Below are 18,667 nucleotides of genomic sequence, written 5' to 3'. Positions count from 1 at the left end.
TGTTTCTGGAAACAATGCTGCCTCCTTTCAGGTCTTAACTACTAGAGTTATTCCAATGGTAGGAATTTCAAGCCAGGTAAGAGGAGCCATATCAGGCTGCCAGATGGTGGGGGAGATAGGTGTGGGTGAGCAGAATTCAGACTGAAGCAAGGGAGACGGGATCAGGTGTTGTAATAACAGTCGAGAAAAGGAGTCAGGTGACCCTCGTTATGTATTATAGAACCCTGTTATAATATCCCTTATTATTACTTGAACTTGGATTTAACCTGGGACAAGCCCTTTTCTTCTTATGCTTCTGCCTTCCTACCCCCGTTACATCTTTTCCCCTGCTAAGTTATCACTCTTACTAATGATAATAAGAAGAAATAACTATTACTAATTCCTTTAGATCATCACTTCATCTAACCAGAATATTTTCCCCAGTTTTTCAGATGAGCAAACTCATTCCCAAGGTCATCTGCTGCTGCTAACCGAGATCTGGGATTTGAGCTCGTCTTTCTGGCTCCAGAACTCTTGTTCTGCCCTCCTGCAGATGACCTAGGGGGATTTGCTCTAAACACTACATCTCTTAATGGAAAAAAAACATGAATGCAGCAGGTCTTAGAGACAGTGAAGGGGGAGCATTAGAATCCTAATCTCAAGCAGGCTCTCCAGAGGGAAGCTGGAGGAGGGTTGGGACTCAGTGGGATGTTTCTGTTTCCTCATCATGTTTTGGTGAGGATAGAAACTCTATTGCCAAATCCCATCTGGAAGCAATGTTTTAAATAGTCTCCCCGTAACCTGCCCCCACCCCCGCCACTCCCCAACACCAATTTTCTTTGCACACTCCAAGGTGATAGACAGAAGAATTTAATACATTTAATGCTTTTCCTTCCATTTACACTATCATAAATTACAAAGTATTATTCACTTCACAAAATAAAACCATTTTCGGATAATTTTTTGACAGTATCAAGAAGTACATAAGCTACAACCAACAAATCTGTACAGTTGGGAGGAACAATAATAGCAGGGACCCAGGAACCATTTTGACCCCTCCCCCCCCCCCGTGTGCCAACGGAGTCCATCCGCGTACTTGGAACTGTCCAGGACGATTGCACTGCCTTCCTCCTTTCAGCTCACGCACCACACAGTAATTCTCTTCTGGTCACTCCAAAATAAAACTAGCCAGTAAGTACATGGATCATCTCAGACAATCAGAGGAAAAGACATTGTAGTTGGATTTCAGGAAAAAAAATTTAAATTTACAGGTTTTGATGCTTTAAATATTTTACCTATGTTACCAAATATAGAGATCTTGCTGTGAAAAGCTCATGCTAAGCTAAATTTATAACCCAGAAGATGGAACTATCGCGATCAAATCATATTAAATTATGATCCATACAGAGCTACTTTTATCAAGTAGGAACAAATATTTGTAAAAACCAAACTTATTCATTCTTACTTTGAAAAATAGGCTTGTTTATAAAACAAAAATGGAAAAAAATCAGTAATCAGTAATTCGCTTTTCATAAATACAGAAATGTGACAACAATACAACTTGCCATTAATCGGTTACTTCCGAGTGCTGGCCTGAAAAGACATAGGGAAAGTGCTCACTTTTTACATGGCCCAGATTCAACCAGTGTTCCCACATCATTTTATGTAAAATGACCACATTCTGCATGTTCTGGGATATACACACATGATATGGAAAGACTCTGACCAATGCCAAAACATACTTTGGGATTTCACAAAACTTTTGTGGAAAGAAAATCTGGATGTTTCAGACCATCCTACAATTGCTATAAACATATACCGTACGACTGCAAGATGCCCGTGCTTAACAGCAAAACCTATCAAAAGCAGGGACACAGGTGGCCGGTGAACTTCCATTGCAAAGCACTAATAAGGACAGAGGTATGTCAAGATAATACTGCATTCATGGTAAACTTTTTCAGGGATCACAGCAAGAAGCAGGACAAGGTACACAGGGTCATAATCAATGCACTGCATTGAGTTCTATTTGCTGAAATAAAGTAACATTCTTGCAGCTAAAATAAAAATACATTTTACAATATAAGTTTCATTTAACATTTAACATAGAATTGTCTTCTTCTTGTAAGTGGAAAATGTATAACTGTATCAAGTACCTCTATGAATTAAATTCCCTTTTATTACTGATAAGACTGAAGTGTAAAGATCTACCTTGTTTTTTTTAATAAGTTAAAGAAAGATTTATTAATCACTCTTCCAGCAAAACAGACATATGTAGGAGGCACAGCAAAGACCCAAGACAGGGCCTTTGGTCACTCTCACCCCTGCTGTTCTCACGTGGAGGAGGCGGGTGTCTATGAGACACAGTAGCCGACTTGACAATCCACTGCGGTCCTAGGAAATTCTGTCACTTGTTTAAAAAAGAAATCAAGTGTAAGAAGTGTTTTTGTTCCTTTAGCCTTATCAACAAGATGGGGCTGGGGCCATTCGTCTCATTTCCCTGGTGGATTAAAACAAAACATCTTCATTTTCTATTAAAATCTGCACAATCAGCTTTTGGTACCGCATGTCATGGAGGGTGGTGAGGGTGCTGTCCTCGGGGGACCTCATCAGCGTGGGCCCAAACACGATCCCCAGATTTTCAGCATTCATGAAATTGTCCTTCTCATTCATTGTCACCCTGCAAAATAGACACATACACAGAGATGTTACATAGACTTGCGGATGAATTTTTATACTCATTATGCATGTATGCTCCCAAGAATTTCTCTGGTTTGGGAAGTTGTAAAAGAAAATTGAGAATCAGAATTATAGAAAAGTATTTTTTTTTAATTTTTAAAAGATTTTATTTATTTATTTGAGAGAGAGAGAATGAGAGAGAGCATGAGAGGGAGGAGGGTCAGAGGGAGAAGCAGACTCCCTGCTGAGCAGGGAGCCCGAAGCAGGACTCCATCCCAGGATTCTGGGATCATGACCTGAGCCAAAGGCAGTCGCTTAAGCAACTGAGCCACCCAGGTGCCCCTTTTAGAAAGGTATTTTTTTAAAAGGTAATTTTTGGGGGGCACGTGGGTGGCTCAGTCGGTTAAGCATCCGACTCTTGATTTTGGCTCAGGTCATGATCTCAGGCTCATGGGATTGAGCCCCACTTTGGGCCCAGCACTCAGCATGGAGTCTGCTTGTCCCTCTCCCTCTGCCCCTTTCCCTGCTTACACTCTCCCATGCTCTCACTCTCTCAGATAAATAAGTAAATAAGTAAATAAATAAAGCTTTTTAAAAAAAGGTAACTTTCTGATTTTTTTTTCTTTTTACATTGTTGACATTGCCTTCAGCCAGTGGAAGTGAATTACTTAGTGAATCTGGTAGAGACACATCTTTAAAATTAGAAAATCAGTCCTTCTTACTAAATAAATGTGGAAGTGTGATTAGGGGATATTGGTTGAAAGGGGCAGCAGATTCTTAGCTGGCCCATGGTGCATACAGATTTTAGTCTAGGCTTGTATGGACATCTTTTCTTCCCCGTAGCTGCTTCCTGCTGGTCTGTATGCTCCCGGGCAGGGAAGCTGAGGACAGATCTCGGGTCTGCTGGCAGGCCTAGTGTCAGAGGGGCAAGGTTACTGTAGGATGGGGCTGCCACAAGCGTAGGAAGAGCCAGACCATTATCACGGGACAGGGGAATGGCTGGAATGTGGCCAAACAGGAAAACAGTTGGACATTATTTCTAGTTCCCACAGGATGAGGTCTGGAGCAGTAATTATTGTTGGAATTGAAAATCATCATTTCAACATCCAGATGAGAACAGCAAAGCCTTTAAGAATAAAAGTCAAACTCCAGAGTTGGCTTAATACCTTCCTAGTGGGATAAAATTACAGTCTGCTAGAGTCTTGTTTTAAGGAATTGAGGTTTTTTTGGATGTTTGTAATAGAACTAAAAGACAGTAGGTTATCCACAGAAGGGCAAAATATGATTAAAACATGTTTAGGTTCCACACAGAAGGCCATCCCTTTGTTTTTATTCTCTTGGAGCTAATTAAGATTGGCCACTTAGTATTCTTTTAGGAAGGCCAATTCAGCTTGCATTATTTTCCTGTTGCAAAGCTAAGGAGGTAGAAAAGAGGAACATTCTTCATTATCAAATTGCTCACATCTACCCATTAAGTCAGGCACCACGCCTGGCCAAACAAGGTGGCTGACAAACCCTCCATGGTAAAAATACGAAATTATTGGCATTAAAGATTCAACTGGGACATATCAGCATTTTTCCTAATAATGATTCTTTGCCTTCCAAACTGTAACAATTAGAACTAATTTCTTTCTAAAGAAATAATTTATGGCTAACTAAAAGCCAGGCTGGCATTCATAGTCTGTTACTTATCCAAAAATTGCTCATACTCTTAAATTCAATAGATTAATCAAAATGGACACCTTCTGAGCTAAATGTTATTACATCTCTGATCACCATGAATATGAGCAACAATATTTTTATGTTTTAAACGGTAAAAAACAAAAACTTAAACACCAAGAGTTTATACAGTATTCTCAACTTGCTTCCTTTCACTTTTGAATACATCTGTAAACTAGTCAGTGCAGACAATTTTTGGTTCATTTTATCTAAGAATGGGCCACTTTTTTGTGTCTTCCAAAAACACAGAGGAAGGTGCAAAGAAATGCCCTGATCCCTCCAACATCTCAAAGACCAACTCACTGACTCCATTATATATGTACAGTGAAGAAAGGAGATCCACAGTTGCAGTAAAAGAGTCTGGAACCAGGGTCCTGTAAATACTCAAACATCTCCATCCGTCTTATGTGCTGTCACACAGACAACCCAGTGCAGCGCCCTCCATGGTGGGTGCCTTCTGAGATGGCTCACAGTGATCCCTGCTTCCTGTAATTCATACTCTTGTATGTGTGAAGGGATTGTGTGATCCCTTCCCCTAATGTATGCGCTGGACTGGTGACTTACTTCCAACAAACAGAATATAGTGAAAGCAGCTGGATGTCACTTCTGAGATTAGGTTATGGAAACACTATACCTTTTGTCTTGGGTGCTCTTCCTTGCTAGCTCTGAGGAAAGCCAGCAGCCATTTTGTGAGCTGCCTGTGGGGAGACGCACATGGCAGGGAGCTGAGGGTGGCCTCCAGCAAACAGTCAACAAGAAAATGAGGCCTCCAGTCACACAGCCTCTGGGGAATGGAATCTAGGCAAGCACCTCATGAGTGAGCTTGGAAGCTCACCTCAACCCCTAGTTGAGCCTTTAGTTGAGATTGCAGCCTGGCCGTGGGTTCAGCCATAGCCTCATTAGAGGCCTTGAACCAGAGGCAGCCAGTTAAGCCACACCTGAGTTCCTGATCACAGAGACTGTGAGATAATAAATCTTTATCGTTTTAAGCCTCCGAGTTTGAGGGCAATTTGTTACTTGGTGATAGGTCACCAATTCATCAAGAAAACCAAGGGATCAGGATGGGAATGTGCCTGCCCAGAAGCAAGGCAGGCTCAGGAGTCCGGAACTAGAACGAGCAGAAGGAGGAAGAACAGAACACAGAGTATATATAGGGCTTGTGTGGGCGGCAGATGCAGACATGGAGGCAGTGTAGACAAATGGTCAAGGTAGAGCATGGGCTCTCAATCACACTGCCTGGATTTCAATCCTGGCTTCACTTTACCTCTTCCCATCAGTTATTTTACTTCCTTAAACGTCAGCAATCTTGTCTGTAACCTGAGGCCCCTAACAATACCCACCTCACAGAGATAACCCGTGTAAAGTGTGTGGCGCACCTCCGGGCACAGAGTCGGGGTTCTAGCAGTTACAAATGGGCCTGGCCTAGTGAAGGCCCCAGAGTTCACTTTAAAGGAGAGTCTGTCTACTCAGCGGGTTGGGGAGGAAGGTTGTTAACTCTTCCTAACGCGTTCACTGACCCAGGCAGACAGAGTTTACAGAGGGCGTGTCAAGGAGCTGTCAGCTTACTTCTTGAGGTGGATCATCAGGTATCGGAGGGTCTCGTAGTGGGCCGGAGGCAGCAGCATCAGCACGTCATGGACGGCTTCCAGCCTCTCGTCGGCATTGGAGATTTCTGTGAAGAGCCCACATGAGTCAGTGCCATGCTGGAACATTAAAGTTTTCAGAGAAGTAACAAGTTTGGTTTGTTCTGGTTACAGGTGGAAGGGAAGCCTAATAAGTTCATGCTATTTCAGGTAACATTTCACTTAAACTAATCAATGCATTTGTGTCTTGCCTTCTTCCAGAAAGGGTTGGAGGTTGGCAACCACACATGTATTGAACACCCAATGGGCGGGTGACAGGAGGCTGGGCATGGTCCTTGCCCTCCCAGGAATCTGCAGTCCTGGAGATGTTTGCTGGTGGTCCAAATGGTTTTGCTCATCTTCTGAATGCCGGACTTGCTAGAGATCTCACTACCACAAGCTTTCATTTAAAGTGGATCACACTTGGTAGTGTTCTCCTGCAGTTGTCTGACAAGCCTTTTCCTGGAAGGCTTCCATGACTGAATACACCCTACGACCCCGGGGTGCTGGCCCATATGAGCCCACGAGCGCAGCTTGCACTCATGGCGCTGTTCACCAAAGTGTTGGCATTCTGAACCCCGCTGTACAGTCCGGCTTAGGAAGTAGATATGAGGCACATTCACCAAGGGAGGAAACATGCATGCTTCTGCATTTTAGGGCTCTGATAGGAATTGGCAGTCATTCAAAGAAAGTTCCCCTGCCATTCCTCCTGGGGTAGAGGGTACCCAGCTGCCAGAACCTTCTCCACACAGGACTACCAGGACCCAGGAAAGAATGCTTTTACCGGGAAGTGGGGCCATAGCTCATCAGGAAAGTGCATCTTGCACTAATCCCAGCCTGCCCATGTTTGTCCCCATCAGGCATCTTATTATTATATTTACCTTCAAAGGTATTTTTCATAAGAAATTCCTCAAAATGTGCTTGATTTCTATGCCATGCATCCTATCAGCTGACTCTCCCCTTCTTTCCTATGTTCCTGGGCAAGGTGCAGCACCACTTCTCGCTCCCTGCCCCCTACCTCCCACCCCAATATGGTCCTCCCTCCTGACAGCAGTCTACCAGTGCCAAACACTAATGAGCAACCATGGGCTGAAGGAAGACCAACAATGATGATGTTCAGTTCCTGGCCCTGTGAGCTCAGCTCTCGGACACTAGCTTTCCTGCTCTGTGAAAGGGGATTATGATATTTGCCTCATCAGGTAGATGGGAAGCTTAAACCAGAGGATATTATTGAGAGGTCCTGGTATAGTCCTTGACACAGTATTGTCAATTTTGAACAACATCAGTGGGCATAGCTTGGGGTCTAACTTTAATCGATTAGCAATGGGAGTGTGATTAATGGATGAAAGTAGTTATCTATACAGTCCTCATTGTAGAACATCTGATTGTTTACCAGAGACACATTTTTGCTTTCAACATATAACAGAGTAGCCCTGACGGGGCCGGTTCCAGCATAGAAGGGACAATATGGAGAGAGAACTGCCTGGCGCCCAGCTTTAGCCGAGCAGAGGTGGTGGGTACTGGTTCAACTCAGCTGGTGAACTAGGCCTGGCTTTCTATTAACTGTACCATTGTGCCCTCACTTGGCAAAGTGAGCGCTCATGGGATAATTTAAACAGTCGTGTGTTTTAATTTTCCTGAAGTTAAAAGCATTCCACTTCACAATTTGGTACAAATAAAAGGTTAGTTCTCAATACTTACTGGCTGCCTCGATAAATTTGGGATAGGTGTCATAGGTGATAACAGGAATGGGTAAGTCTCTGAAGTACAGTTTAAGGGCTCCAGTGATGATGTTTATGTCTGGATAGACGTTAGCGGATATATCTGCCTTTTCGCCATCTGAAAAACAATCAGTGATCTGATTCCTAATTAGGACCTATTTCACCAAGGTGAAGCATGCCCAGGAAAAAAACAAAAAGATCCAACAGTGAACGCGATGTGCCAGTGCAAGTCCCAGCTGACTGCTCTTCTAGTAACACCGACGGGGAGGAAGTAACAAAAAGAGGTTTGCCGAGAGGGATTTTGGGTCTGAGGGTAAGTGCAGCCAAAAGAGCAGTGAAATTGACTTATTGTATTTCTTTGGGCCCAGCCTCTGGTAATTTGCTAGGCAGAAACTTAGCATAGTAATTCATATTCTAGACACCAATGTTCATAAGAGAATAACAATCTCATCTGAAATAATAATAATAAAAAAACAAGCTTTTATATAGCTGCACCAGTATTCTTTGGATTTGGATTTGAAGATCACACACACATCATAATTGCTGAATGTCTTCAGTTTCTATTGTCTCTCACAAGCTCACTGATATTTCTCTTAGTTCTTTCTCTTCTGTTCCTAGGACTTTAATTTGGGAAACTCTGATCTTCCCTCATGTATGGGTAATGTCATATTCTAGCCATGTTTGCAATCATTCTGAAAACATTTTTTGACTTTTTGTTTTACCATTAGTAAAAATCAGTCCAATTTAACTGTCACAGATTATACATTTTTTGGATAAGAAAGTTTCAATCATATTGAGATGATTAGCATTTTCTTTTACATAGAGAATTGAAAGAACAAATGTCTCAGCAAATTTGGTTCTGAGGATAAAGAAAGCTGGTGTACAGAACACAGTGAGTACAGCAGATGGGTCATCCGATCCCATTATTTACATATTTAACAAATATCTATTGAGACTCTACCATGTGCCAGGCACCATTAAGCGCTGGTGAATCAAAGAAGAAAAGACACACTCCCTTCAAAGAGCTCTAGTCAGACTGGGAGTCAGGCATGCAACTCCATAGTCCAAGGAAATGGAAAGCTTTGCTAGGCTGGAGATGTGGAAACATGGTGGGTGGGGAGCGGACACAGGAAAAGACAATGGGACTCTTAGGTCAGCTTGGGGTCAGCTTGAGGATTCATGAATGAGGAAAGACTTGCATGGACACCTGATTAATACGTAAGTGTCTGCCAGGCAGAGATGTGAACACATTCTAGATGGACAGAACAACGTGAGCCAAGGTACTTGTTCATGAAAACAGCTAAGGTGTATTTCAGTGTAGCTGGGGCACAAAGTATACAGGGCAGAGGAATTGGCCACGAGCCTGAAAAGATAGGCCAGATCATCAGAGACCTTGTCTAGTGTTCTTACAGAGTGAAGGTTCTATCTAGTAGGCTAGGGGTTCTATCCCTCGATTCTACTGTTATTTGGACTGTTCAATAGAAATATAGAATAGAGTGGAGAGGGGAAAGATGGTGGGGGAGTAGGGGACCCTATTTCAACTGGTCCCCGGAATTGAGCTGGATATCTACCAGACCACTCTGAGCACCCACGAAACCAGCCTGAGACGTAAGAAGATCTGGATCTCTACAAACAGACGGCGGCGGGAGGGAGCCTGGACGTGGGGATCCTACACCGCTGGTGAGTGACAGCCTCGCGCGCTGGGGACGGGCACAGACTCGCAGACCGGTAGCTGCAGGAAAGGACATTAGGGCAGCCCCCGGGGTGGAGGACCAGACCGGCGGGGTCGCGCACATGCGAACTGCAGCCTCCGAGACGGCAGTCTCCGAGACGGAAACCCGGGTGCCGGGGTCGCGCCGGTGAACTGCAACCCCCGGGGGTGGAAACCCCAAGCGGTGGAGTCACGTGTGCGCGAACTGGGAGCGGCTGGTGGTTTTAGAAGCACAAAGGGCAGAGACGTGCCCCGAGCTGGAGGCAGGACTGGGAGCGCTGCGGAGGGGCGCACATCCCAGGACGCTGCAGTTTATAGCAGCAAGGGCAGAAACGGAGACAGTGTGGCCTGGAGGGCTCACTGAAGAACAGACTGAGGTCTCTCTGCTCTGAGGCAGAGGGTGGGAAACGGTCTCTTCGCTCTGACTCGCGGAAGAGATGCGGAAAGCCACCAGGGAAAGGCGCCAGAGAACAAAAGCCCCAAAGACTGATTCCCACTGAGCCCATCCCCCACCACAGTGGCGCAGGGCAACTCCGCCCAAACAGGGTTGCTTGCGTCACAGCGCGGCAGGCCCCTCCCGCAGAAGACAGGCCGGGAAAACAAGAGGCCAGCAACCCTAACGTCCCAAGAAAACAGGTGCATCTTGCTTGGGTTCTGGTCAATAATTTGGACTCTATACATTCCCTCAAACACCCATCAACAGAATGACTAGGAGGAGGAGCCCCCAAAACAGAAAACACTCAGAGATTATGACTTATGCTGCAGATTTACAAATGGATACAGACATAACCAAGATGTCAGAGATGGAATTCAGGCTAGCAATTGTGAAGACAATGGCTAGAATGGAGAAATCAATTAATGGCAACATAGAGTCTCTAAGGGCAGAAATAAAAGGTGAATTGGCAGAACTTAAAAATGCTATCAATCAATGAGATCCAATCCAATCTAGATAATCTAACAGCTAGGGTAACTGAGACAGAAGAGAGAATAAGCGATCTGGAAGACAGTATAATAGATAAAAAGGGAAAAGAGGAGGCCAGGGAAAAACAACTCAGAATTCATGAAAATAGAATCACAGAAGTAAGTGACACCATGAGGTGTTCCAATGTCAGAATAATTGGAATCCCGGAGGGAGTGGAGAGAGAGAGAGGGCTAGAAGATGTATTTGAGCAAATCGTAGCTGAGAACTTCCCTAATCTGGGGAATGAAACAAACATTCGAGTCCTAGAGGCAGAGAGGACCCTCCTAAGATCAAGGAAAACAGGCCAATGCCCCGGCATGTAATAGTAAAACTCGCAAATCTTAGAACCAAGGAAACCATCTTAAGGGCAGTTAGGGTGAAGAGATTCCTTACGTACAGAGGGAGGAACATCAGAATAACGTCAGACCTATCCACAGAGACCTGGCAAGCCAGAAAGGCCTGGCAAGACATATTCAGGGTACTAAATGAGGAGAACATGCAGCCAAGAATACTTTATCCGGCAAGGCTTTCATTTAGAATGGATGGAGAGATGCAGAGCTTCCACGACTGGCAGAAGTTGAAAGAATATGTGACCACTAAGCCGGCCCTGCAAGAAATATTAAGGGGGGTTTTATAAAAGGAGAAAGACCCCAAGAGTGATCTACAACAGAAATTTACAGGGACAATCTATAAAAACAACGTCTTCACAGGCAACATGATGACAATTAATTCATATCTTTCAATAATCACTCTCAATGTGAATGGCCTAAATGCTCCCATAAAACGGCACACAGTTGCAGATTGGATAAAAAGACAGGACCCATCCATATGCTGTCTACAAGAGACTCATTTTGAACCTAAAGATACATCCAGACTGAAAGTGAAGGGATGGAGATCCATCTTCCATGCCAGCGGACCTCAAATGAAAGCTGGGGTAGCAATTCTTATATCAGACAAATTAGATTTTAAACTAAAGTCTGTAATAAGAGACACAGAAGGACACTATATCATTCTTAAAGGGTCTATCCAGCAAGAAGATCTAACAATTGTAAATATCTATGCCCCCAACATGGGAGCAGCCATATACATAAGCCAACTGTTAACCAAAATAAAGAGTCATATTGATAACAATACGTTAATTGTAGGAGACCTCAATACTCCACTCTCAGCAACGGACAGATCATCTAAGCAGAAAATCAGCAAGGAAACAAGAGCTTTGAATGATACATTGGACCAGATGGACATCATAGATATTTACAGAACATTCCACCCTAAAACAACAGAATACTCATTCTTCTCGAGCGCACATGGAACTTTCTCCAGAATAGACCATATACTGGGTCACAAATCAGGTCTCGACCGATACCAAAAGATTGAGATTATTCCCTGCATATTCTCAGACCACAATGCTCTAAAACTGGAACTCAATCACAAGAAAAAATTTGGCAGAAATTCAAACACTTGGAAGCTAAAGAATGTTTGGGTCAACCAAGAAATCAAAGAAGAACTTAAACAATTCATGGAAATCAATGAGAATGAAAACACATTGGTCCAAAACCTATGGGATACTGCAAAGGCAGTCCTAAGGGGGAAATACATAGCCATCCAAGCCTCACTCAAAAAAATAGAAAAATCCCAAATTCACCAACTAACTCTACACCTTAAAGAACTAGAGAAAAAGCAACAAACGATGCCTAAGCCACCCATTAGAAGAGAAATAATAAAAATTAGAGGAGAAATCAATGAATTACAAACCAGAAACACAGTAGATCAGATCAATGAAACTAAAAGTTGGTTCTTTGAAAGAATTAATAAGATTGATAAACCACTGGCCAGACTTATCCAAAAGAAGACAGAAAGGACCCAAATTAATAAAATTATGAATGAAAAGGGAGAGACCATGACTAACACCAAGGAAATAGAAACAATTATTAGAAATTATTATCAACAACTATATGCCAATAAACTGAGCAATGTGGATGAAATGGAGGCCTTCCTGGAAACCTATAAGCTGCTAAGACTGAAACAGGAAGAAATCGACAACCTGAATAGGCCAATAACCAGTAATGAGATTGAAGCAGTGAGCAAAAACCTCCCAAAAAACAAGAGTCCAGGGCCTGATGGATTCCCTGGATACCAAACATTCAAAGAAGAAATAAGACCTATTCTACTGAAGCTGTTTCAAAAAATAGAAACAGAAGGAAAACTTCCAAACTCATTCTATGAGGCCAGCATTACCTTAATCCCCAAACCAGGCAAAGACCCCATCAAAAAGGAGAATTTCAGACCAATATCCCTGATGAATATGGATTCCAAAATTCTCAACAAAATCCTAGCTAATAGGATCCAATAATACATTAACAGGATCATCCACCACGACCAAGTGGGATTTATCCCCGGGATGCAAGGGTGGTTCAACATTCGCAAATCAATCAATGTGATAGAACACATTAATAAGGGGAGGGAGAAGAACCATATGGTCCTCTCAACTGATGCAGAAAAAGCATTTGACAAAATACAACATCCTTTCCTGATTAAAACTCTCCAGAGTATAAGGATAGAGGGAACATTCCTCAAGCTCATAAAATCCATCTATGAAAAACCCACAGCGAATATCATCCTCAATGGGGAAAAGCTGAGAGCCTTTCCCTTAAGATCAGGAACACGTCGAGGGTGCCCACTCTCACCACTGTTGTTCAACATAGTACTAGAAGTCCTAGCAACAGCAATCAGACAACAAAAAGAAATAAAAGGTATCAAAATTGGCAAAGAAGAAGTCAAACTCTCTCTTTTCGCAGATGACATGATACTTTATGTGGAAAACCCAAAAGACTCCACCCCCAAATTACTAGAACTCATCCAGCAATTCAGTAATGTGGCAGGATACAAAATCAATGCACATAAATCAGTTGCTTTCTTATACACTAACAACGCAACTGTTGAAAGAGAAATTAAAGAAACGATTCCATTTACAATAGCACCAAAAACCATAAGATACCTCGGAATAAACCGAACCAAAGAGGTAAAGGATCTATACTCTAGGAACTACAAAACACTCATGAAAGAAATTGAAGAAGACACAAAAAGATGGAAAAATATTCCATGCTCATGGATCGGAAGAATAAACATTGTTAAAATGTCTATGCTACCCAGAGCAATCTATACCTTCAATGCCATCCCGATCAAAATTCCAATGACATTTTTCAAAGTGCTGGAACAAACAGTCCTACAATTTGTATGGAATCAGAAAAGACCCCGAATCGCCAAGGAAATGTTGAAAAAGAAAAACAAAGCTGGGGGCATCACGTTGCCTGATTTCAAGCTATATTACAAAGCAGTGATCACCAAGACAGCATGGTACTGGCACAAAAACAGACATACAGACCAATGGAACAGAATAGAGAACCCAGATATGGACCCTCAACTCTATGGTCAAATAATCTTTGACAAAGCAGGAAAAAACATGCAATGGAAAAAAGACAGTCTCTTCAATAAATGGTGCTGGGAAAATTGGACAGCCACATGCAGAAGAATGAAACTCGACCATTCTCTAACACCACTCACAAAGATAAACTCAAAGTGGATGAAAGACCTCAATGTGAGACAGGAATCCATCAAAATCCTAGAGGAGAACATAGGCAGTAACCTCTTTGACAACGGCCACAGGAACTTCTTTCAAGATACATCTCCAAAAGCTAGTGAAACAAAAGCAAAAATGAACTTTTGGGACTTCATCAAGATAAAAAGCTTCTGCACAGCAAAGGAAACAGTCAACAAAACAAAGAGGCAACCCACAGAATCGGAGAAGATATTTGCAAATGACACTACAGATAAAGGGCTGGTATCCAAAATCTATAAAGAACTTCTCAAACTCAACACCCAAAAAACAAATAATCAAGTCAAAAAGTGGGCAGAAGACATGAACAGACACTTCTCTGAAGAAGACATACAAATGGCTAATAGACACATGAAAAAATGTTCATCATCATTAGCCATCAGGGAAATCCAAATCAAAACCACACTGAGATACCACCTTACACCAGTTAGAATGGCCAAAATGGACAGGGAAAGAAACAACAAATGTTGGAAAGGTTGTGGATAAAGGGGAACCCTCTTACACTGTTGGTGGGAATGCAAGTTGGTACAGCCACTTTGGAAAACAGTGTGGAGGTTCCTCAAAAAATTAAAAATAGAGCTACCCTATGACCCAGCAATTGAATTACTGGGTATTTACCCCAAAGACACAGATGTAGTGAAAAGAAGGGTCATATGCACCCCACTGTTCATAGCAGCAATGTCCGCAATAGCCAAACTGTGGAAAGAGCCGAGATGCCCTTCAACAGATGAATGGATAAAGACGATGTGGTCCATATATACAATGGAATATTACTCAGTCATCAGAAAAGATGAATACCCAACTTTTACATCAACATGGATGGGACTGGAGAAGATGATGCTAAGTGAAATAAGTCAAGCAGAGAAAGTCAATTATCATATGGTTTCACTTATTTGTGGAACATAAGGAATAACATGGAGGACATTAGGAGAAGGAAGGGAAAAATGAGGGGGGGTAATTGGAGGGAGAGATGAACCATGAGAGACTATGGACCTGAGAAACAAACAGGGTTCTAGAGGGGAGGGGGGAGGGGGGATGGGTGAGCCCGGTGATGGGTATTAAGGAGGGCACGTACTGCATGGAGCACTGGGTGTTATACGAAAACAATGGATCGTGGATCACCACATCAAAAACTAATGATGTATTGTATGGTGACTAACATAATATAATAAAATTAAAAAATACAAAAAAAAAGAAATATAGAATAGAAACACTAATTCGGAAAGATACGTGCACCCCCATGTTCACTGCAGCATTAGTCACAAAAGCCAAGACATGTAAGCCACCTAATTGTCCACCGATGGGTGAATATAGAGGAGATGCAGTATATATATAATGGAATATTCTTCAGCCATAAGAAAGAGTGAAATCTTGCCATTTGTAACAACATGGATGGACCTTGAGGGAATTACGCTAAATGAAATAAGTCAGAGAAAGACAAATACCATATGATCTCTCTTATACATGGAATCTAAAACAAAACGAAACGAAACTAAGCTCATAGATACAGAGAACAGATTGGTGGTTGCAAGAGACAAGCAGTGAGGGGTTGGTAAAATGGGTGAACTGTTTTTTTGTTTAAATACATTGAATAAAAATTAATAAAGAAATACAGATTCTTGGGCTCACTTAGCTTTCTGAATGGGTCCCCAGGGTGGGCCCAGGCGATCTGTACTTTTAAGGAGCTCCGAAGTTTTTTGACCCAAGAGATAGTATGGCCTAGAGAGCATTTGTCACAGTTATAAATAACAAAAGAAGTCACCTCCGAGACTTCCACTGGCTTCCCCTGTTTCAGTGCTTGGCATACCCCCATCCTATGCTTTCTTCTTTGGAGTTTTGGGGGAAGGAAAAGAGTCACTAAGACCCTCAGGTGGGGGTGTAGGACACTCTGGGGCCATGTGGACCAACCGTAAATGTTGGGCAACCAAATCAAGAATCATAATGGCATCAAAGAAGTATTTTATTCAAGAAGTATTTTAAACTCACTTCCCCATGTGGTCACTTGTCCACAGTTTTTAAGGGAATACCTCCCCCAGAAAGGCAGAGAACTATGTGATTTGTAAACCATTATTCCTTGGCTTCCTGAGGAACGGCTCTCAGTAGCTCTGAAACCCATCCCCACTATGAATAAAATCTGGTTCCAAGAGAAAGCATGCTAAGGATAGGTCATCTGGCCTTCAAAAGAGCATAAGCCCACCTCTGTCAAATGCCATTTTGACATCTTCGATGTGTTCAGTGAACCCAGAGACTCTGTAAAGGCCTTCCGACTTCAATCCTGTTGAACAAAGAGACAGACTTTAGCTTCCTGAAACATCTACAAAGGACTCTAATTTCATATTTACATTGTGTGCTAGCAGGAAATAAACAAAATATAGTCAGTGCTCTTGTATATTACACACACTCCTGTCAGAAGCTGGGCTTGTCCATCTCAGTTTTCCAGGCAAGTCTGTCTTCATTTGCTTGTGCTGCAGTAGAGACCTCGGGGATCTGGTCTTCCTGCCTGGCTTCGCAAAGTGAGCCTGTGTTTAAGATTCTCATCGACCACGGTCTCCTGCTACCTTGTTCATTAGACTGCTGGATGAGATTTCACTGCTTCAGGCAGCAACCTGCTTCCTCCCTAGCATCATCTTAGCCCACGTGCCACGCTGCATGCAGCCCTGTGCTAGGAACACACACGTACGTGGATGCTTGCATATTATCCTGCTTTTATGGAAACAATCTAAATTTTACCGCCTTTTATGTTTAATCGTAAATAGGATATGTTCAATGTTTAAATATGATTGATTTAATTGTTATACCTTCAAATAAATGATCATACAGATAGGGAAAAATAAAATTTTAGTGATGATTCTGGAAACTTGATCCCTGTATATTTGGGCTAAGAAAGAGATATGGTTTCTGCTCCTAGATCTTAGGGATTTGTTAAGATATGTCCTAAGGCCTTGCCAGGTCCCAAAGGTATCAGAAGGGATAGAGGGTCAGATTTCAGACCTTCCAAGTCAGAAACGAGCTGCCCTCAAATTCCAGCTATGGCAAGAACAAGCAAACAAGTAGCTGGTACAGCTGGTGCAGGGTACTCTTGTCAAGCTCTTGATGACATACTTTCCTGTCCTTCATTTGGGAACCATCGATCAAGTATATGCTACCTGCCGTACATAAGGGTCTGCATCAGAGACAACAACTGCACTGCATAAGTCCTGCCAACCCTTCCTCCTGGGACTGTCAGAGACCTTTCTTACGGACTTGGCTCCGTCCCCCACCGAGCCCCACTCAGTCTCAGAACTTGTCTCTGTACAGTTGCCCAGGCTGCCAATACTGATCAACTGGGTCGGCCCACCTGAGGACACCTGGAGTCATCCTCTTCTAGTCGGCAGTACACGTTAAGCGTGCCTCACTGTGATTGTGACCTGCACACAACACAGGCAAGGACACAGTGGCACATGGGAGCACTGGGCAGTGAACACAAGCCCAGCCTGTCTGTTGGTGGGAGGGTCCAGGGGGAAGACCTTACTGAAGAGCCATCTTTGAAGGAAGTCATGAAGGATGGACTAGAGTTTGCCAGAGTAGCAGAGGCTTCCAGCTCTCCTTGCGATGTCAGCTCTCCCCTTCCTCAGCTGCAGTGGAACCTCTGACTTGCAGAACAACATCCATGGCCATGGCCAGTAACTTCTGGCTAATGTGAAGAGAGCAGAAGTGATATGTCCAGCGCGGCGCTGGGGTTGTGGACTTGAAGAGAAAGAGCATGCCTTTCTGCCCTTGGTTGGAATTTGGAGGAGATGGTGGTCACCACTTGGGACCATGCAGAAGAAGGCAGCTCTCGAGGATGGCGGAACAACAAGCTGCAGGGCCTGGGTTCCTGCCCACCTAGCCCTAGATTGCTCCCACGGTCTGGACCATTACTGGAGAGAGAAATAGATTTCTATCTTGTTGCAGACACTATTGTTTGGGGGTCTCTGTGACAGCACTGAGTGAATGGTTGAAGTCAGTGGGTGAAGTCAGGTGGCAGACAGACGCATTCGGAGGTGGAGTTAGGCTAGGTGGTCATTCCAAGAAAAGGCGAAAGGAATAACATAGACTGAGTCCTATATGTTGGGCCCCGTGCTAGGTCATTTATATGGATCAGCTCATTTTAACCCTCGCAGCCACCTTATGACTGATTCCATTCACTTTATGGGTGAGGAAACATATTCAAATAGAGCAGGTAACTTGGCCAAGGTCACGCCACCGCGAGTGTGAGACCGGGCTGGGAGTCTAATTCCACGTCCGTGATCTTTTCGTTCTGCCACATCATGCAGAAACAAATGGCCATGAAAGAGCCTTTGCAGAACAATAAGGAATTTGCCAGGGATGGAAGATGAGGTAAGACTTTGGCAGAGGTGGCAATGAAGCTGGGGATGGGAGTCATGTGAATTTCTTCCAGCCCATTCTCTGATTCCGCTCACATGTGCAGCTCCAATCCCTTTGCTCTGACTCCCCTGGCAAAAATTTCTGCTCTGCTCTATTCTAGCTCTTGTACTAGGCATGCTTTGTGCTGTGCTCCCCATGGACACAGCAGACATCAGACACGGTGGTAACTTTGCCAGAGTTATCAGTCGCCTCCGATGAGGATCACCGTGGGATGGTCGCAGCTTCTCCAGGGAAGCCGAGGTCCTGAGTTGAGGC

At 43.4% G+C, this 18,667-nt stretch overlaps 1 protein-coding gene across 1 annotated transcript in view; it reads right to left on the bottom strand.

The window, feature by feature from the left end:
- Positions 1–838: 838 nt before the first annotated feature.
- CHN2 (chimerin 2) overlaps positions 839–18,667 on the bottom strand; it is a 300,816-nt gene continuing 282,987 nt past the window's right edge. The window contains exons 10-13 of the mRNA XM_021689532.2: positions 16,203–16,280; positions 7,698–7,835; positions 5,941–6,046; positions 839–2,656 (exon numbers count right to left, since the gene is read on the bottom strand). Of these exons, the coding sequence (XP_021545207.1) occupies positions 2,485–2,656; positions 5,941–6,046; positions 7,698–7,835; positions 16,203–16,280 (494 nt within the window). The 3' untranslated portion in view covers positions 839–2,484. The remainder of the gene's footprint in view (positions 2,657–5,940; positions 6,047–7,697; positions 7,836–16,202; positions 16,281–18,667) is intronic.

Source organism: Neomonachus schauinslandi, chromosome 12 (assembly GCF_002201575.2).
Source record: "Neomonachus schauinslandi chromosome 12, ASM220157v2, whole genome shotgun sequence".
Taxonomy (NCBI): Eukaryota; Metazoa; Chordata; class Mammalia; order Carnivora; family Phocidae; genus Neomonachus; species Neomonachus schauinslandi.
Note: the sequence above shows the minus strand (reverse complement) of the source record. Positions and strands in the feature narration are given on the sequence as shown.